At 41.5% G+C, this 22145-nt stretch overlaps 1 protein-coding gene across 8 annotated transcripts in view; it reads left to right on the top strand.

Annotated features, from left to right (window-relative positions):
• The first annotated feature begins 2024 nt into the window (after positions 1-2024).
• Positions 2025-22145, top strand: part of LOC126334978 (pre-mRNA 3'-end-processing factor FIP1) — a 92884-nt gene continuing 72763 nt past the window's right edge. For 2 of the 8 annotated variants that reach the window (XM_049997773.1, XM_049997774.1), the window contains exons 1-2: positions 2146-2541; positions 14953-15088. In XM_049997773.1, coding sequence (XP_049853730.1) covers positions 2386-2541; positions 14953-15088 — 292 coding nt within the window. In that variant the 5' untranslated portion in view covers positions 2146-2385. Of the gene's footprint in view, positions 2542-14952; positions 15089-22145 lie in introns of all 8 variants that reach the window. The other 6 variants (XM_049997772.1, XM_049997776.1, XM_049997775.1 and 3 more) reach the window with 5 other exon arrangements.

The following is a 22145-nucleotide window of genomic DNA, read 5'->3' on the forward strand; positions in this document are numbered from 1 at the left end:
TAGCTTAGCAGTTTCCATTATCTAGTCATCCATTGAAAACTCAACCCTTGCCATTGCTTCTGTCAGCAGAGAGAATGCTTCACGATTGTGAATCCTTGTGTCGCAATACGTGTTTCCTCCAGATCTGTTGCTGTCCTGATCGACAGGATAGGATTTTCGTGGTACCTGCACAGCCATTGCTACCAGATGATTCAGGAGAGACATCTCATCCTCAGCTGATTTGCCCAAAAAGGGAAGTGGTCAAACTAGCAGCAGCAGTTTCGTTCAACAACAGAGCAGTCAAACTGGATAATGCAGTATCCTCCCTCATAGAAATCATTTTCCTATGGATCTTTGTGTTATCTGCACTATTTGATTTGTTAATGACTGAACCACCTTCTTTCCAGTAACGCCTTGTGTCTTGGACTCTGCCATTCTGGTACCCCATCCACTAATCTACAGTACTCAATCAAGTTTGACGCAGAACTAAAATACTGGGATAAAATAATGGCTCAAATACTTTATGTCATAGAAAACTAGTTTAAACAATACACCTAATCATATGCCACACAGTAAATTCCTTATCAGTGAGGCTCTAATAATGATATGTGAAACACTTTGCCGACTGTCACCTAACAGGTTGCACTGCATACAGCTTATTGGCTGCAAATAGTGCTCACCAGTATTGTTACAAAGCTGTACCAATCAGCCAGTTCCTCTGACTTCACGAATGTTACTTTCAAGTATCAGTGATAATCCTGCCTTGTACCCATCCCCATTCACACGAAAGTTGAAGGGCAGAAATAAAACAGTTCTTCATCTTGGTAGTGGTTGATGCTGCTGTGCACTCTTCTGTCACCAAATGTAGAGACCCAGGCGGATGACTGCTACAGAGGCAGGGTTGAACTGAGATAGGGGATTGTTTTCAGGACGATGACTAATGGTTCCTCAGAGACACATCATTACTGGTCAGACATTTCATTGAAGAACAGACTACAGTACTTAGTGATGCTGTGTGGTGGTAACACCCCCAGTGCGTTTGATGAAGGCAGTGACTGGGTAAGTGCCGACACAACAGGCAGCCATGGCCTGTTGTTATATCAGTGGCTCAGCAGGAACACTGATGTGTGGAGTATGGTGCAGCACTTGTGCCATCTGGACATAGCTTGCAGTCCAGGTCAGGACCCACCAGAAGTCGTGGTATCCCACTATTGTCCATACAAAGGAAGACAGCCCTTAGCAGTAGCACCCGCCAAAGCGAGAAGGAGAGTATTGCGATAGTGAGGTGGTTGAACTGTATTACGCTCTGGTCACGAAAGGCTGCCCACCAGGGCAGAAGGCTGGCTGCAGCTAAAGTGAGCCTGATGGCGACCCACCAGTTGGAAAACACGCAGTCCACAGCATTCGACTTAGAGCCAGCAGTAGGTCTGCAGTCAGTGGAGGCCAAGTCTTGCGATGGTTGCTTTTAGAACCATGTCACCTTGTATTTCAGCACGGACCTCTACTCGTAGATGGTGGCTGCCAAATTGCGGTCCCTTTGGCTAAAATGACGAGTATTTATTCCATACTTTTACCAAGGTACTGTTATCGACCACGTAGGCTATAAGGAGCCCGTGGCTTGGATGCGTAGTAACCAGCCTACCGAAACCGCAGTAGTTCTGCCTTTTTTCTGTGTCGTCGTAGTTCAGATGGCGGTCCCTTGCCTAGCCTGCAGTGTAATAATCGGCTGGTGGTGTTTGAGCATCTGACGCAACAAGGTTTGGTCGGTTCCGAGTTTATCCGCTCCCATGGTCTTTTGCAATATCAGTAGCAACGTCGCTATTTTACGCAGTACCGGTAACGCCGAATAATAGATCTGGCGCCACGTTTAGATCGTATTTTAATGATAGCTGCTGAGGGTTATGCCTCACTGACTTTGCGCGTACCTGTAATGACCACTCTCTTGGCTGCAAAGACGAAACCGGGAAGGACACTTGAATCCAATCTAAACTAATGAGTGATACTCAAGGAAGGTTATAATGTCCATGACAGTGCTGGCTGTGGTGTGTACTTTTCCCTGTGTCACCACATGTCGTGGACAGTTTTTATCACTTCTAAATAGTTTTGTAGCACCAGCATCTCTGAAACACTATTATGTCCGTGGAATAATAGATGTGCTTCTGCTCTCCGCTTTCACCCGTATATCGATAGACCTTTCTTGTCTACTGTCAAGATTACTGATCATGTCTGTGTGGATATTCTTTGCGTGTTTACAAATGATGTCGCTACATGAGTATTAAGCGGTTTGTTGGTCGAAAGTGCCGTGAAAATACAGTAATGTTTTTTTCGGTGTAATAATATTCCGTGACTTTTTTGTGTGTCAGAAACGGTATAACTTTCGTGTAGCTTCAGTCAGTGTTTCAAGAAATGGCAGATGATTCAGGGAATGAAGATCAGTGGTTGTACGGGGATTCGAATCAAGATGCCCCAGAAAGGGATAATAAAACTGATCCTAAAGACGTACCGGACGCAGTTCATAACACTGATTCTCAGATCGACACTTTGGAAGATCTCGGCGATCAGGCACGTATTATGAGAAACGCATCTATTGACAGCCGGCATGTTTTACCAAATATATGTTTATGCGTACTTCCCCTTTTTGGTTTTTAAGTAACAACTCTAATCAAGAAGTTACTTTCGAAACCACGAGTTACTTTTTTATTACAATACGACAAGTAGGCCTATTCTTGAATATGTAATGTTTTGTATTGCCCTGTCCCGGTGTATTAAACTTGAAAAATACTCCAAAAGTCATATTATACATTAATTTTGTCATCAGAAAGTGGCAGTCGTGTAATATTGGACTATCGGGCCTGTATAAGGACTAACCAGAGCTAGAGTTGAGATTAGATACTCACATTCAAGAATGCAAGTTACATTGATCAAGTTTGTTTCTCTTCAGTCCAGAGCATCGTACTGGTCCCTCTAATTTGATATTTCCAATTTTAAAAGAATTACATAGAAATGCTGTTGTTGCCTTCAGTCTGAAAACTGGTTTGATGCAGCTCTCCAAGCTGCTCTATCCTGTGCAAGCCTCATCATCTCTGAATAACTACCACAGCCTCATCCTACTGAATCTGCTTCCTGCATTCATCTCTTCTTTTCCCTCTAGGAATATATAACACATTAGAACTATGGCTCTTATGAAAAGGCTATGAAAAGTATCAAATTTTGCTGAAGATTTTTTAGTGATCTAGTCAAGAGTGTAAAAAGCTCCTTCTAAGCAGGGAAAGGAAGTATCACTAAGTTCGAAGAGTAACTGGAGAATCATGTTAAGAAGGGACTACCACATTTTATTCAGTAGAGTCAGTGCTTCCATTGAGGCAAGAATTAGGACCAGTAGTTTTATATTAAGAATTTATTTACTGACTTTCATACAGTGATTAAAGTTCCACATATTGGGAGAATGTATTCTGGCATGAAAGATGTTGTGATTTGGTGAAAATGTTACTTAATGGACATTGGCTGTGCACCTCTTCCTACCAAACAATTTATATATTGAGAAAGTTCCTTGATTTGGAGGTAAGACTCAGTTCACACAAGTCCAAAATTATTCACATCAGTTTGTTTTGTGACACAAGTCTCATAGAGTACCTCTAAGCAGAAAGTGGCATGTCATCAGAGTGATATTAACCTCATTTGTAGCAGACTACTACATGATCAGGCATCAGCAATGGACGTGTGCTGAAGTAGTACATGAGTTTTCAGTTATTTGGCAAAATGGCGTGTTGGTTCTCCACCTGAATGGGTTAGCTATCTATTGGATTTGGCACAGTTGTTAGATACTGGACTTGTATTTGTGTGGATTTGGGGTAAAATCCTCATTTGACAATCCAGGTAATCTTTTTGTTGTTTTATTAAATCGTTTAAAGCACAACCTGGGAGGATTACTTTGAAAAGGACATTCCGCTTTCCGTACTTCTCCAGCTCAATTTTTTGCTCAGAAATAGTGTAGAATTGATACAGTTCTTCAGCTTGGACCAGTGATCCTATCGGACACAACTACTCCTCATCACAATATGTAATCAGAGTGGTGATAGAGATGTGATAAAACGTGTCTCATTTTAACAACTTAGGTATTGACAGATTGAGAAATAGGAGTTTTTAGTGAGAATGTAAGTATAACATCAGATTGTGCGCTGTATCTATTCAGGATGTCTCAGAAACAAGGCAGCAAACTTCTATGGGAGGTGGGGCACATCATAAGGATTAAGAATTGCATAGAAACCCAAGGCTGCCAATGTCGTCGTATGCCACTAGGTGTTGGCGCTGTACGTGGGAGTACTGGAGGGGAACGTGAGGATTTCCTCATCCGAGTGCTAGCCAGCATCCAAGGAGCACAGGAAGGTGAACAGACAGTGAGCTTACAGGCGTGCCCTTGATGTATGGTATAAGTAATTGCAACAGACAAGCTGTTGGATGCATAATCCCAGAGAGACATTGACCAAATGACTGCATCAAAGTTTGTGCGAGTATGGGTCATTAAGAAGTAGCAGGGCTAGTGAGGGTAGGTCTCAATTGGCATGTTCATTCATTAGGGGCAAAAAGTGTGTTCGATGCCATGGAGACTAATCTAGAACCAGTGTAAGTGCTGTTGCCTTGGCGTTAAGAACGTGTTATACCAGTGTTCAGCTTGTTTTCAAGACCAGGTCCTTATTGCAGACCTTTTATTTCCACAGGGTGCAGTTATTACACCCTAATGAGCATTCTGCACCTGTGTGTTTCAGAATGTGGTTTCTGTAACAAAGTAGCCCAGCTTTCGTTTCCCTGGTAAGGACATTTTCACCAGGCATGGCATATTCAATGACAGCAGTGAGCATTTATGGGCACCAGAAAAGGCTCCACAATGTGTGGCACCATGCGGCACAGCATCACATCACAGTTAATGTGTGGGCTGGTTTTGTCAGCAACAGCTTTTAGTCAGACCACTTCTTTTACCGTTCCACTGGACTACCACAGATTATCAAATTTGAGGTGCAGTGTGGGGTTCCGGCACAGTAGGGCACCTGCTTATTTTTTACTAGGTGTTTTTAGGCATTTGAACAAGTTATTCCTGCTTCAGTGGATTGGGTGTGTTGGATTGATTATCTGCCCTCCACACTCACCAAATTTATTGAGCCCTGATTATTACTTTGGGGAGCCATGAAATCTCTCATGTTTCCTGTTCCTGTGGAGCCTGAAATAAATCTCGTTGCAAGACTTATCTACACAGCTGCTACAATCAAAGAAACTCCTAATGTGTCCGGCAGTCTACGTTCAGATGTCAGATGTGCCTGGCATCTGATGGTGGGAACTTCAAGCATCAGTTGTAACTTTAGAGCTGCATTAATATCATACCCCATGTGCACTCATTATGCCCAATAAATGTCTCAAATAAATCAGTCTCTTTTTTCCCCCCTTTCCAGTTTTCGACTTCTGCTATCACTCTCCCCTGACGTGCACAGCCATGGGTAGCTAAGCAAATCTCAACCCTTAGGTCATATTTGTTAACATTGCCAACTCGCAATGGAACTATGACAATTGCCAATCATTTGTCAGAATAACCTCAATTTTTTAAAAAATATTGTGTTTTTGTGTTCATAGGTTTGAAAAAATCACAATCAAACTCGTCGTCTTCCAACCCAACATGGAACCCAGGCTATATTAGATATCAGTCTGTCGTGACGATCTTCATTTCAAAGAACAATGCCAATGTTGATGTCTGTGGCTCAAGCAGAATGGCTGTATTACAGATATTACTACACCTATTTTGCTCACACTGTAATGACCACATTGTTGGCAGAATGTGAGTAATCTTGTTATTGACAAAATGTTAATAACTTACCTTCCTTTATCAACTGGAAGACAATGTCAATACATGTTTTGTTGACTGCACAAAGATAAATTAGTTTAAACAATATCAGATACACCCTTCTGTCCATTAAAATTGCATCACTGTGAAAGTGGTCTGCAACAAATATTGAACTGGCAAGAATGGCTATATCACTCACGGTGCTTGGAGACACCCCAATATGATCTTCAGTGCAGCGTGGCATGCCACCATTCTGGACATTGATCTCAACCTCCCTGATTGCCTCTTAAAAATTTCTAAACATTTTACAGAGGTTTCACATACACACACACTACTGGTACCCTAAAGGCCAGTCCACTGAAAGATCTCTCCTGTCATATCCTTGTGTGCACCTGATTCTCAAAGTACATCCCTTATTATTGAATATCACCCAACGTGGAAAAATTTAATGCCTTCCAATAGAGCATTGACCACCTTCCATCAAGCTCTCAACTTCTGAACATCCTTCGCGTCTTTCCTAGAATGACATTCCACTGCTCACCTGATCTACAAAATATCATCCTAATGACATTCTTATTCTCAAGTCTTTACCACATGTATCACATCTGTGTGAATGACCCAGGTGCAAATCTATCCAGTGCATTCATACAGCACATCCTACTCCAGTGTCATCAGTCATGCCCTGTCAGAGGCAGGGAACCTGGAAAAGCTTTCATGCCATATATCAATTCAGAGCAAAAATGTGCTTTCAGTGTACTATGGCATTTTTATTGTGTGATGCTATTGGTAACTATTTGTGTGATGAATAATGAGAAGTGAAGTGAACATTACAGATTGTGAATTGGTTCTTGGTAGCCAATCATCATGCTGCTTCATAATTTCCTGTCATTCATAAATGAAGTTAACTGGTATTTTGTTCTATTAGATTAGAATTTAACCACATTGTCGAAATTTTCGGTGAATTGGAAACAGGATCTACAAGTAGGTTGTTGCAGTGACAAATGTATATCACAGGCTGTGCTACACATTAATCTATAATGACATTCATATTGACATTTGTCAGCTTTGCCATCTCCCAACCAATTGTTACCCTCCAGCCTAACCTAGGTCTCGGGCTTCACTACAGATCAGTCTTTCAAAATGTCAAGTTTTCTTCCATTCATATTAGTTGGCTTCACCAACTCGCAACAAAATTGTCACATTCCAACCCAACATAGACCTCGGACTTCAATACAAGTTATTCTGTCAGCATATTTAATTTTCCTCCAGGCCTCAATATTGAAAACAAATCAATTCTCATTGGCTACTTTACACTGTCACCTGATCGTCTATGACAGTAACAAGGACACACTGGAGGAGCTTTGTACACCTTAAGTACATTTCGCCTAACTCTGCTGTGACGTCAGCACAGCTTTTTACATGTGCTTGACTACCAGTCACCTGTCTACCTGAACTAGTGGTCATTGCCAAGCTGTTGCCTATAGCAAAGTTGACCGCCCAGTGGCAAAATGTGCTGCTCAGTATAACTTGCCATGACTTCAGTGACTGCTTCACAAGTCATACCGTCTAGATCTTCTTTCTAAATCCCCGGATTGCATAGGTTGGAATCATTCTAACACACTCTGTCTCTCGTCAATCTCTATGCTAACCTCAACCCCTCCCCCCCCAGTCCAATTGGATCAACTTATCGTAAAAGCTACACTCATGCTGCTTAATCCATGATATCCCTTCCCCTCTGTATATTTTAGAATTACTTTTTGCATTTACCCGCGGATCTGTTTTTCCCCTTATGGTTTTTTCTGTAGTGGTCTTCTACAAATGTAAATAGTATGTGGTATACAGTACAGTATTTTCACAGTTCCATGCCTCAGTGGAAGATAAGATATATATGTGTGCATTACACAGGGTCCACATCAATAAAACCGACAAACTGCAGGGGCATATTCCTGACTAGAAATGGAGGGAAAAAGATCCTATGAACGCATGTCTGGAAATGGATGGTGTGCATGCAGCTACAACAAATGGTCACAGAACACAGTACTGGGCTGCATTGCATCCATGTCAGAATAGATGTTCAGAGTGACCACCATGGGATTGCAGGTACTAGGGAGAGTGGCAGTTGGCATGCAGGATGCACATGATCATACTTTGGCTTACACCATGTTGACGGGCCACTTGCTGGAGCATGCTCTAGAGGTCATCTCAATATCCCGTAGAACCCGGTCCTCCAAAGCTGGAATAGGCACAATCTGCCACCTCCGTGCATGTTAGTCTGTTTGACAGAAACCATGATCAGACAAATGCCCAAACAGCTCTTGACACATTGTGTGATGTGGTTGGTGAGTTGAAAGTACTTTTTTTTTTTGGTATAGCTGTGCTGCCTTTTGACCATCTCCATCTGCTTGACTGTACACAAACACCATCTCAGCTTGTTTCTGACAATACCAGACCATTCTGCTGCATAACAGTACACTGTGTTAAACACACAAGGCACGTGGTCAGAGGAACTTTCATTTCGTAGTGCCATCTACTGTGGCAACAATGCTTATCTGGAAACATGTTGAGAGGACATTTTCTCCCCAATTTCCAGTCAGGAATCCATCCCTTCAGTTTGCTGGTTTTATTAATATCCATCCTGTATACATTCCACAGAGGGAAAACAACATAGAAAAGTTTTTCACTGCCTGTCATAGCATGTTATTTGAGTGAACGCTTCAGGGAGCACGGCCTTCATTGACTGAGTGTGGGTTTGGAACCTCTGGTTCCTGAACAAGCATCTGGTTAGTGTTGCCAGTCTTCTGTAATCATAAGCTCTGTGCATGTTTCATTGGGCACCATACACGAAGATTGTGAGAGACTGTGTATCACAGGGAATGGGAATCTTAGCTTTACCATCCAGATCATGGCGATGGTACAAACACTATTAAAATATGTGCATTACGTGCCAAAAGTGTGGGTAGCTATTGAGATGAAACAGTTGTCTAACTCCTGCCCAAGCAATTGAAAATCTTTCTGGATGGACCCATAGTTGCTCATGAGATGTCAGTAGATCCTACAACAAGCATAAACACACATGACAGGGTGTATGAAATCCCCCTCCCCAAAAGAAAAGGAAGTTGGTGGAGGGCACATTTAAAAAACTTAGTTTTAGGTGTGTTATTAGTGTCCTAAAATCTGTGAACTAACTTTAAAATAGTAACTTGCTTGGAAACGAATAGAAAAGGGAAGGTGGAATTATTACAAAAGTCATTAAAAATCAGTCAATTCAATATAGCAGTTGGCATCTGTTACTCTCTCAACTGTAGAAAGAGTGTAGCTGCAGCCACATTAGATGGCGTTATGTAATTGAAATGGATATCCTGGAAATTAAGCAAGAATAGATGTGAGCTGGAATAGTCAACATAAAACAAATAATAAGACACAAAATAATGGAGAACTAGTGAAGACTTCCACTTTCATTGAAAGTTTTAGTACTCTGTTGCAACCTGAATATATCATTGCAAGCTTGCTCACCTGTAAGGTTAGTCAGTCTTTACCTTGCTAACCTTATGAGCTGTTTAAAGTGTCAACATTTTGAGCATACAGCAATGAGTTCTAAAGGAGAAGCTACACATGGAAAAGCACCCTTTGAACATGGCACTGACTATCTGGTTCCACCTGTATGCATCAAATCTTTCCGGGAGACCGTCAGTATGTAGCCAAGGCTGTCGAGAGGAAAAAAAATTAATTAAAGTAACAAAATGTAGCTTCTAAGCTGAACCCAAAAAGCAGTTTTAAGATTAAACCTCCAACCTTTGTCATCCATACTTCTTAACCCAGAATCTAAAGTAGAAGTTTCGATGCAGACAACATCCATGAAAATAAGAAGCAACAGCAGCACATGTACCTGCAATTTTACCTGCTAAAGCTAGCAGTAACATAGGTAGCCATAAAACAGGACAGAAGAAGGCTATTTTAAACCTAAATGTGGATTAAGTAGTCCAAAAATAGGGTGCCTACCCTTCCTCCATCACACGTGAAGGGTAAAGAGGCAAGGAAAGGGCCACAAAATGTTTTTAACAGGATGTGAAGGGAAAAGAGACAAGGAAAGGACCACAAAATGTTGTCAACAGGATGTGCCAGGTGCTATCATGTGTGTACTACTGGCACAGCTGACTGAAGAGACTAACATCATGGACCTAGAAGCTTCAAGACAGTATGGGCAAGCCCCTGGGCAAATGGTGGCTCAGGACTGTGGCATGAAGCCAGGAGGAGATTAAAATCATAGCTTTGAAACAGCTCTCTTACTTCAGTGGCATATTAATGGATTCAGGACACCATGCAGGAATTTAGACTCCTTTCACAGTGAAGGCCCCATGCTTTTGCCTGCAGCAGATATGTTTTAAACATACTGCCTTTCCCGTAATTGGTGGCTATATCCTCCACAGAAAAGGGTGACCTTACTATGGTCACAGGGCAAAGGATGAGGTGGCATTGTTTATCCTGGGGACATACCACTCCTCATCTGTGGTCTTAACTACAACGCAACTGGCAGCTGTCACAGTTCATGTGCGTAATAATAGTTACGAAAGAGGTGCAGGTTAATTTTAGAACTGGTGTATGCAGGAAGGCGTGTATGCCAGGTGACATTTTTTAAATAAGTTTTATGTAATCCTAAATTGACCACCACATTTTATTGATGTCTACATTGATGGCCCGAAGTAGGGGTCTTAATTGACTGCTCAGTCATGTGTCTTCTCCCCCCCCCCTCCTCCCCACCCTACCCACCCTACCCACCTCCCCCAAATATGTCCTCTGATAGGGCTCCCGCAGCAAATTTCTCTCCGTTATATGGTATTTTTTGCTATCCTGTGGGGACTGGACCATATGACATGACAGTTATATTCTAGTTCTAAGAATGCCCTTCATGCCATTGAACAGATCACTGAGCAGACAGAATGGATCAGGACGTCAGCTCACACTACTACTCTTGCAGGAGGAGAAGAAGGAAATAATTTTCTCCTGTGTGTCAGAGCATGCAGGGGCCTGGGGAAATGATCATGGTTACAGGGCTAAAATGGAGAGTTCTTCTCTCCAACCAGCACCGTTTCTGTCTCCCTCTGAACAGCTACCACATATGTGACGAGGAGGGCAGGAAATGACGGGCTAAAAGCCACAGTTAGTGAAATCTTCAGTGTATTGGTTGCTTACCTTCTTCCAGTCATCATGAACAGACATAGTACTTAATGAGCTAAGGATGAGACATTGTTCCCAAATGCACGGTTTTCTCCTACAACAGGGGGACCCACCAATGTTTGAAACATGCAGAACAAGGGTGTTGAGACACAATATTTTAACTGAGTGCATTTTATTTGCTGGCCTGAGAGGTAGTTAGTGTCGTCCATAGCACCTGCCCATTGTTTGAAATGTGACATGGATCTAAGTTTTTGTTTGTTATCTAATTTCCTTTCCAAAATATTGGGAAGGAAATTTTTTGTATATTACAAGACCACATTTGTTGCTCTTGTAATGGGTTTAGAAGTTATTGTTGTTTTAATTCATTTTAATAACAGTTTTCTCTTTATATTTTATGTATGGACAGTGAAGACCTTACTGTTTTGTGACCTAAAATAATAGTAATTATGTTAAAAATCACAGTCACCTTCATTTGAATAACACATTAATGAAGAAGGGAGGGCATACATACCAAAGTAATGGAAATGTTCATTTATGTTCTGTTTAGAATCAGGTAAGAGAAGGCATATCCACATCCCATCCCCTTAAAATGCCACCTTTTTGCAGTTTCTTGAGTTTTAACCTACAGTTCTTAACCAATAAATTGTGGTCAGAGTCCACGTCTGCCCCTGGATATGTCTTAGGATTTAAAACCTGGTTCCTAAATCTCTGTGTAACCATTATATAATGTATCTGAAAGATTCCAGTGTCTCCAGGCCTCTTCCATGTATACAACCTTCTGTCATGATTCTTAAACCAAGTGTTAGCTATGATTAAGTTATGCTCTGTGCAAAATTCTACCACGCTGCTTCCTCTTTTATTCCTTACTCCCATTCCATATTCACCTACTACTTTTTCTTCTCTTCCTTTTCCTTCTATCGAATTCCAGTTCCCCATGACTACTAAATTTTCATCTCCCTTCACTATCTAATTTCTTTTATCGCATCATAGATTTCTTTAATCTCTTTATCAGCTGCGGAGCTAATTGGCATACAAACTTGTACTACTGTGGTAGGCGTCGGCATAGTATCTATCTTGGTTACAATAATGGTTTCACTATGCTGTTCGTAGTAGCTTACCTGTGCTCCTATTTTTTTATTCATTATTATACCTACTCCTGCATTACCCCTATTCGATTTTACATTTACAACCTTGTATTCACCTGACCAGAAGTCTTGTTCCTCCTGCCACTGAACTCAACTAGTTCTCACTGTATCTAACTTTAACCTATCCATTTCCCTTCTTAAATTATTTAACCTACCTGCCCAATTAAGCGATCTGACATTCAACGCTCCAATCCATAGAACACCAGTTTCCTTTTTACTGATAATGATGTCCTCCTGAGAAGTCCCCACTGGAGATCTGAATGGGGGACTATTTTACCTCCGAAATATTTTACCCAAGAGGATGGCATCATCATTTAACCATACAGTAAAATTGCATGTCCTTGGGAAAAATTACGGCTGTAGTTTCCCCTTGGTTTCAGCTGTTTGCAGTACCAGCGCAGCAAGGCCGTTTTGGTTAATGTTACAAGACCAGATCAGTCAATAATCCAGACTGTTACCCCTGCAACTACTGAAAAGGCTGCTGCCCCTCTTCAGGAACCACACATTTGTGTGGCCTCATAACAGATACCCCTCCATTGTGGTTACACCTATGGTATGGCTATCTGTATCGCTGAGACAAGCAAACCTCCCCACCAACGGCAAGATCCATGGTTCATACGGGGGGGGGGTGGGGGGGGTGTAAAAAGACGAGGGCTAGTAGAAATCCTTGGGTAACAGGAGAGATATTGAATTTAATTGATGAAAGGAAAAAATATAAAAATGTAGTAAATGAATCAGGCGCAAAGGAATACAAACGTCTGAAAAATGAGATCGACAGGAAGTGGAAAATGGTTAAGCAGGGATGCCTACAGGTCAAACGTAAGGATGTAGAGGCATATATCACTATGGGTAAGATAGATACAGCCTACAGGAAAATTAAAGATACCTTTGGAGAAAAGAGAACTACCTGTATGAATATCAAGAGCTCATGTGGAAAACCGGTTCTAAGCAAAGAAGGGAAAGCAGAAAGATAGAAAGAGTGTATAGAGGGTCTATGCCAGTGTGATTTACTTGAGGGTAAATTATGGACATGGAAGAGGATGTAGATGAAGATGAAATGGGAGATATGATACTGTGTGAAGAATTTGACAGAGAACTGAAAGATCTAAGTCGAAACAAGGCCCCGGGAGTAGACAACATTCCATTAGAACTACTGATAGCCTTGGGAGAGCCAAGCATGACAAAGCTTATCATCTGGTGAGCAAGATGTATGAGACAGGTGAAATATCCCCAGTCTTCAAGAAGAATATAATAATTCCAACCCCAAAGAATGCAGGTGTTGACAGGTGTGAAAATCACCAAACCTTCAGTTTAATAAGCCACGGCTGCAAAATACTGTCACGAATTCTGTACAGACAAATTGAAAAACTGGTAGAAGCCGACTTTGGGGAAGATCAGTTTGGATTCCGTAGAAATGTTTGAAAACATGAGGCAATGCTGACCCTACTACTTATCTCAGAAGATAGATTAAGGAAAGGCAAACCTACTTTTCTTGCATTTGTAGACGTAGAGAAAGCTTTTGACAAATTTCTGAAGGTGGCAGGGGTGAAATACAGGGAGCGAAAGGCTATTTACAATTTGTACCGAAACTAGGTAGTAATTATAAGAGTCAAGGGGCTTAAAAGGGAAGCAATGGTTGGGAAGGGATTAAGACAGGGTTGTAGCCTCTCCCCAATGCTATTCAATCTGTAGACAGGGTTGTAGCCTCTCCCCAATGCTATTCAATCTGTATATTGAGAAAGCAGTGAAGGAAACAAAAGAAAAATTCGGAGTAGGAATTAAAATCTATGGCGAAGAAATAAAAACTTTGAGTTTTGCCGATGACAGTGTAATTCTGTCCGAGACAGCGAAGGACCTGGAAGAGCAGTTGAATGGAATGGACAGTGCCTTGAAAGGAGGATGTAAGATGAACATCAACAAACACAAAATGATGATGATGGAATGTAGTCACATTAAATCAGGCAATGAGACACACAAAGTAGTAGACGAGTTTCGCTATTTGGGGAGCAAAATAACTGATGATGGTCGACAGAGAGAGGATATAAAATGTAGACTGGAAATGACAAGGAAAACATTTCTGAAGAAGAGAAATTTGTTAACATCGAGTACAGGTAGATTTAAGTGTCAGGAAGTCGTTTCTGAAAGTATTGTGTGGAGTGTAGCCATGTATGGAAGTGAAACTTGGTCCTTAAATCGCTTAGACAAGAAGAGAATAGAAGCTTTCAAAATACGGTACTAAAGAAGAGTGCTGAAGATTAGATGGGTAGATCACATAACTAATGAGGAGGTATTGAAAAGAATTTGGGAGAAGAGGAATTTGTGGCACAACTTGACTAGAAGAAGGGATCGGTTGGTAGGACATGTTCTGAGGCATCAAGAAATGACCAATTTAGTATTAGAGGGGAGCGTGGAGGATAAAAATGTTAGGGGGAGACCGAGGGATGAATACACTAAGCAGTTTCAGAAGGATGTTGGTTGCAGTAGTTACTCAGAGAGGAAGAACTTAGCACAGGGTAAGGTAGCTTGGAGAGCTGCATCAAAGTAGTCTCTGGACTGAAGACCATAACAACAAGAAAAGGCAGTAGTTGTAATTTTTTGCCTTCTTTGTTACATATTTGTAAGTATTTTATCTGTCTTTTTCTTGTGATTTGTATGTTCCATGAATGAAGAAACAATTTGTGTTGTACATGTTAACAGGATTTCTCTTTATACCATGTTCATATTATGTTCGTATATTTTTACTGTCCTACCAGTCATTGTTCAGATTGCTTTTGTTGTATCTCAGGTCTTACATTTTCAATAAATCTGTATTTATTTGTTCAGCCTTTGCCGGCACCAGAACCTCCCACGATAGCACCACCAGAGATTAAAGATGGTGAAGAAGATTCGGAACTGAATATAGCTGAGGGTGAGGGTGCACAGATTTCAAGAGAACAAGGGGAGGTGGATGCTGAAGGAGGTTAGATTTGAAGTAATTTATAGATAATGCTAGATATAAATTTAATTTACATAAATTTATGTGTAAAGTAGGTTTAATTCGTTTAACATATATTTCTGTAGGAGATTATTGTTGCATTGGTTTGTAGCTTTTTCCTTTACCAGAATATCATCTTATAAGCGGTTGCCTTTGTAGGTGTGCTACAATTTTCACAAAGTATTAAAACAAATGTTTTCTATATCTCCTTCAATACATTGGTCAGTGCTGCTGTTCTATGCTGAGCATAGTAACTTCTACACATTTTACTGTTGTGACATATCTCATATTATGTTGTGGGCATGGCTGGTGCTGTGAAATGTACCAACCACGTTTGAAGGGCTGTATCCTGCTGGCTGCCGTGTTTTCTTGATGACTGGTTTTGCCTAGTCTATTTTCACTGTTAATTTTGTATTGTATGTGGTCTATTATTGAATAACATGTTACCAAACAATTCATTTCTGCACTTCGTATTTTGTGGAAGATTCCAAGGATACACTACAGTAAGACAGTAGACCATGTTGATCTGGTATGAGGTGCATGGATTTGGCATGCAGTTTCACATCTCTCACGGCCAGGCCAAAGAGCAGGATGATCGCGCTGGCATTCAATGTTGGCAGTGTAAAGGAACTGAGGCATCTGAAACATCCAGTGGCCGTGTCCATAGACTGGGATCCAGGCCCCACCGTGAGGTTAGCTTGGTCAGACGAGAAACGATTGGCAAGACTGGCAGCAGCTGAGGAGCGAACTGTCTGGATCAAGTCTGTAAAGAGAGCAAACATAGGAATTGACACATGTAACAGGATGGCTGACAGTGGTGCAAAAGAGCTCTGAAAAGCATATGAACGAATTGCACCTATAGGCGGGAAGTGAGGGTGGGAGCACTTTGAAGTGAAGATTGTTGAGCTGAGAAGGCAGAAATGAGTACAAGAGTACATGAAATGTTAACCTGGTGGGCCCAGAAGGCATAAATGAGTGTGGAAGCACTAGATATGGAAATGATGGTACTTGTAGGGTAGAGTTGGGTGCAGTAGCACATGGGATGTAAAATCTGTAAAAAAAAAAAAAAAAAAAAAAATATCTTTATGGCAGAAGATTGTGCTGGCAGGCAGAGGTGTGTGTGGAAGCACATGCAATCCTACAGTATGCAGCATTGTCCCCTGAGGGCATAGATAGGTGTGGGAACCTATATGAGGGGGGGGGGGGGGAGAAATGATTGCGCCTGTAGGGCATAGTTGACTGCAGAAACACTGTAAAAATAGGAAATCAAGTGCAGTTATGGTGCCTGGAATAAAGTCAGTAAACGTGCTCAGATTAGAAACTGAAGACTGGATCAGACATTTCTGGCATGGAATGTGCCAGACATGAGGGAAGAGTCTCAGCTACAGAGGTGTGCTGGTAAGAGACATTGGAAGGACTACGTGTGATGGTGGATGTGGACACAGGCTTAGGTGCCAGGAAAGAAGGAAACTGCTGCAGTGCTGTCTGACAGCAGATGACCATGGAGGAGTGTTGGGATGGGCCGGCCAGGGTGGCCGAGCAGTTCTAGGTGCTACAGTCTAGAACCGCGCAACCGCTACGGTCGCAAGTTCGAATCCTGCTTCGGGCATGGATGTGTGTGAAGTCCTTAGGTTAGTTAGGTTTAAGTAGTTCTAAGTTCTAGGGGACTGGTGACCTTTGAAGTTGAGTCCCATAGTGCTCAGAGCCATTTGAACAATTTTTTGTCGGGATGGGGGTGAGGTCATCCAGAGCTGGGATGACACTGGATGAGGGTTTGGGTGCTGCACCAGAAGCAGGAAGCTGTGGTGGATGTGTGTGAAGTTGGTAGAAGCTGAATAAGTGCCTGTGATGATGGCTGGGTCCATGTGGTGTCTTGGAGGTGCTGGTGAGCTTTTTTATAAGGTGTCTCTGCTGCATCTGCTGTATGTTGGAGAGCAAAGATATGACTTCAGGCATCTATTCCACATTGAAGATGAACAACTCGGAGTGAGAGATATTGGTGCGGGAAGTCATTATCAAAGTCTGTGCAACATAAAAGACAGATGTGCACTGGCCTCGTCTACCACAGGCAGAGAATATGTGTGAAAGATTAAGTTCACCACTTGATATGGGACAAAACTTGGCAGCAGAACTGATTGAGGCACAGGGCCTGAAAAACCCTCATTGCCAAATGAAGTGTCATCTCTGATGCAGAGACCAAGTCCTGGTGATGGGAAGGCAGACAATGGCTGCTCCCTTGGTTGATGATGGCTGTTTCATTATGGCTTCATATGTAGTAAAGGTTCTGAGCAATACTGTAACTGAACAACTGCAAATACAGTTGGTGGCTGGCGGAGAGCTTGATGGAAGACTGCCATGAAGTGTCATTGTGTGGTACTAAATACCCGGCTGTTACTATAGGAGTCATTTGTTATCATGTGGCCTGCAGAAGCAAACAGGTCCACAGGGGCATTGACATCTAGTGGCACTTGGGTTGCCACCTGCTGGCCTAGTCAGTGTGCATGATTGGAAGTTCTGTTGTCTGCTGATGTAACCACTTTCAGGCTACACCGCCTGTGTACCACAATTGTGGAGGGGTTGTAGGTCTGTGGGCTAGCAACCCGTACACCACACGAAAGGTGCCACAATACTACCAAATCAGACTTGTGCTACACTTAGAGCTTTGTTACTGCATCATCAAATTTGACATTCACAATAGCTGAAGGTTGATATTGTTCCCAAATTCTGTTCTCTCAGTAAATTTGTTTCAGACTCAGTTTTCACCCAAAAAAGTCATAACTATAATATTAAGGCATCCTCTGCATAGAGTAAAATATTGAAACTACTTCCTTTTAATATTTTATTTCATTTTTTGTGTGTGTCTCCCAATTTGGTAGAGTGGCTTCAATATAGATACTAGGAAGGGGAAGTAGTGTAGGACATGCTTGTCATATTTCCTTATTTTTAAAGTTTCTTTAGTCTTTGTATTACTTTTATTTATTATAATCTTTTATTTCCTGTACAAGCTTCCTGTGGTTTGTATAAATGTGCTGGAGTAGTCATTATTTGTTGTTAACACTTGGAGCTTTTTCAATGTCTACAAATGATATGTGTGTTTACAAGTAGAATTCTAATCTTTTCACTATCACTTGCAGAAAAAAAGTCCATTGTCTATAGTTGGTCTTCCTTTTCTAAATCCATTCTGCTCTTCATCAATGAGAATTTCAGAAATTGTTATAAGTCTAAAATTAATTTTGCTTGCAGTCAACAAACACACCAAGTTAAAAAGAATTACACCTCAATTAATTGTTCTTCTCTAGTGATTTTCTATTCTCTGCAGGAACAGTAGATATGTAGTGCTCTGCACGCTGTGTGTTCATTTTTACTGTATCCTTCTCACTCTTTTTGAGATGTGTCAGAATTTTATAGTGGAGTTCTGTTTACCATGACTACCATTTTCTGATGAGATTCAGATTATTTATTATTATTATTATATATTAAAAACAAAGATTCCAAGACTTACCAAGCGGGAAAGCGCCGGTAGATAGGCACAATGAATAAAACACACACACACACACACACACACACACACACAGAATTTCGAGCTTTCGCAACCGGCGGCTGCTTCCTCAGGAAAGAGGGAAGGAAAAGGAAAGATGAAAGGATGTGGGTTTTAAGGGAGAGGGTAAGGAGTCATTCCAATCCTGGGAGCGGAAAGACTTACTTTAGGGGAAAAAAAGGATAGGTATATACTCGCGCGCGCCCACACACACACACACACACACACACACACACACACACACACACACACACACACACACACACACACACACACAGTGTCTGTGTATGTATGGATGGATGTGTGTGTGTGTGTGTGTGTGTGTGTGTGTGTGTGTGTGCGCGCGCGAGTATATACCTATCCTTTTTTTCCCCTAAGGTAAGTCTTTCCGCTCCCGGGATTGGAATGACTCCTTACCCTCTCCCTTAAAACCCACATCCTTTCATCTTTCCTTTTCCTTCCCTCTTTCCTGAGGAAGCAGCCGCCGGTTGCGAAAGCTCGAAATTCTGTGTGTGTGTTTTATTCATTGTGCCTATCTACCGGCGCTTTCCCGCTTGGTAAGTCTTGGAATCTTTGTTTTTAATATATTTTTCCCATGTGGAAGTTTCTTTCTATTTTATTTATATTATTATTATTATTATTATTATTATTAGTAGTAGTAGTAGTAGTAGTAGTAGTAGTAGTAGTATCTTATACATCATCAGCAAATGTGTGTACAAGGTGTATAATCCCCGGGACAACTGGGAAATTATGGAAAAATTCAGGAATTTCTTAATGTGGTTGAAAACTTGGGATAAACTCAGAATTTTTTAGAATTCCAAGAATTTTTCATTGTTTCCGTTTTCAGTTAAATTTTTGTGATTTTGACTGGTAAGAACTGATACTCTAACAAAGAATTGTACTGTATACTGCAGGAATAAACTGTAAACAAGAGAAAAAAATAAATAGAACTTAAGTTGCAAAGAAAATGTGCAGTTTACAACAACAAAAAAACAGTGCATATATAAGTGACCGCCAACAGCAAAATATGTCAATGGCTTTAGGATGGAGACTACGCAATACTTAATAGCGACAAACTGCTTCAAGTGAGTGTGATGTCACAATTGTTTACATTAGGTTCATTTGAGCAGTTGCTAGTTCTCTCATACATATGCGCAGTTGAGTCACATATGAGCAGCACCTTCTCCCGCTTCTGGCTTTTAGGTGTTTCAGCAGTAGCAACAATCAGCCAGATGCTACCTGGAGAATTTTTTCTGGCATGCCCAAGCTGTCAGTTTAGTTTAGATTAGATTACATTCAGTTTTTGTTCCATAGACCCAAAAATGAGATGATTCTCGCGTGTGTGGAATATGTCAAAAAGTATAACATAAAAAACATAAAAGTTTTGAATGGAACACTTACTACCCTGATCATGTGTCGGGAGATTGTCATAATAGGTGAATACATTACAGTAAAGTGGAACTTCTAATATTTACAGAATCAATACACCGTCAGAATGACAGTGCATTTGCAGAGCAGTCTAAGTTGTGGTGGGGAGGGGGTAGTCTCGATGTGACCCGTGTTTATATCCAGTGGTTTTGCTGTTTTCTCTTTGTTAACAGTTCTCATGTCAAATGGAGGCAAAACGAATTTCTGTGATGAGGAGATATCAAGTGAATTAAAATACATTCACGTAGTTATGGAAGGCTAAAATATGTTATTAGTTTCAGTGTACTGATTTTACTTTATTTCCACATTTTCGGCAGTCTAGCATTAATCACGTTGCAGAGCAATGAAGCTACTTTTATCGGTCTGTAAGAGAAATTTTTCGCAAAGGCAATCAATTCATCTGAAACAGAGTGTTTCACTCCACACTGTTGTCTTGTTTCAACTGTTTGCTGAATTTCAAAGTGCACATTTTCATCTTCTGTATAATAAAGAATCAAAAATGAGATAATACAGTATTGGTACTCCAAGAAAATTTGCATCCTGAAAACCACAACAAAAAGCTTAATATTAGATTGGGGCCTGTTCCATTGTTAATCTGGACATACAAATGTGCACTTTAAGTCGAATTATACATTTTTGTATGGTTTACAAAATCCCAGTGCTCCTCCGATATCCTGTTTCTTTTATGACTTTATGTAAGATTTATTGAGGCTACACATGTACAAACATAGGGGCTTCCTACAACACCATAACTCCCCCTGCGGGTCCAGGGGTAAGAATGGGCCCAAGGTATTCCTGCCTGTCATAATAGGCGACTAAAAGGAGTTTCACACATTTTCGCCTTTATGTGATGGTCTCCTGTATGGTTTGACCTCCATTCTTCAAAATTTTCTCAAAGAGTTAGCCAATTGGGGAAGGGCACCTTACATGGTGCATCATGTCCGTTGCGCATTGAGATCTTTAGCCCACTTTCTCGTCGTCGCATCTCAGTCCCGCTCGTTCTCCATCTCTTGGGCGAGGACACCTTCCTCGGTGCATTTTCCACAATGTACTATGCAGTGTCACTTTCTGCGACGACGATGACCATGGACTTCTTTGCACCTGATATACAGCACGGCAGCCAGTACGTTGTGGTGGGACCACCATGTACCCTGTTGGATGTGGCCCCCTGACCACACAGGGATCGTTCTGCTGATGCCTGCACCGTTAACTCTCGACATATGCCAAGGGGTAGATGCACATCCCCCTGGGGCATTGGGACTCCCGGCAATAGCCATCCTGCCAAGTGGCCTTTGCTGCGGCTATGTGGTACCCATGGGGAGGGCCCCTGGTTGGAGTGGATGGCATCAGGGCAGATGACACGCAGTGAAGCATAGTCCACCATCTCGTGCTGGTGTTGAAACACCAGCAGTCTCTAAGCATCCAAGAGCTCAATTCAATGCACAGAAATATGACCCCAAATTGTTCCCCTCCCTGGCCACACCATGGGAGGAATGTCAGGCTAAGGATGGCAGCAGATCTTATTCGCCCCTGTACCTTGTATGTTCAAGAGCTGTGAACTCTATCTGCAACAGCAGTGAAGCACTATGCCTCGTCAACGGGTGTATCGTCATCGTCGCCACCGCATGCCAGTTTATAAACACATAATTAGACTTGAAAATAGACTGGGAGGAAATAGGACTGCACAATCTGTTGTTCTTAATAATTGCAACACAAAGTAATATGACCAGTTACAGTTACATTCTCAGCAAGTACACCAAGTCCTTTCATCCATACATGTATTTTATCATCATTAGAAACTTTTCTACATGAGCGGGTATACAAAGTAAAAGGCATATTACTATAAACTTGTATGTTCAAGAGCTGATGGGGAATCTTTCATAACGATGAAGCCTCAGTTTTTTGTTGAGCATTTAGAGGACAAATTTGGGGAGGTGGAGGGATTGTCGAAAATGAGATCTGGGTCAGTCTTGATCAAAACAGCATCCTCTGCCCAGTCACAGACATTACTCGATTATGACAAGTTGGGGGGTGTTTCTGTAATCATCATGCCCCATAAGAGCTTAAATATGGTCC

The sequence above is a fragment of the Schistocerca gregaria genome, chromosome 2 (assembly GCF_023897955.1).
Source record: "Schistocerca gregaria isolate iqSchGreg1 chromosome 2, iqSchGreg1.2, whole genome shotgun sequence".
NCBI lineage: Eukaryota > Metazoa > Arthropoda > Insecta > Orthoptera > Acrididae > Schistocerca > Schistocerca gregaria.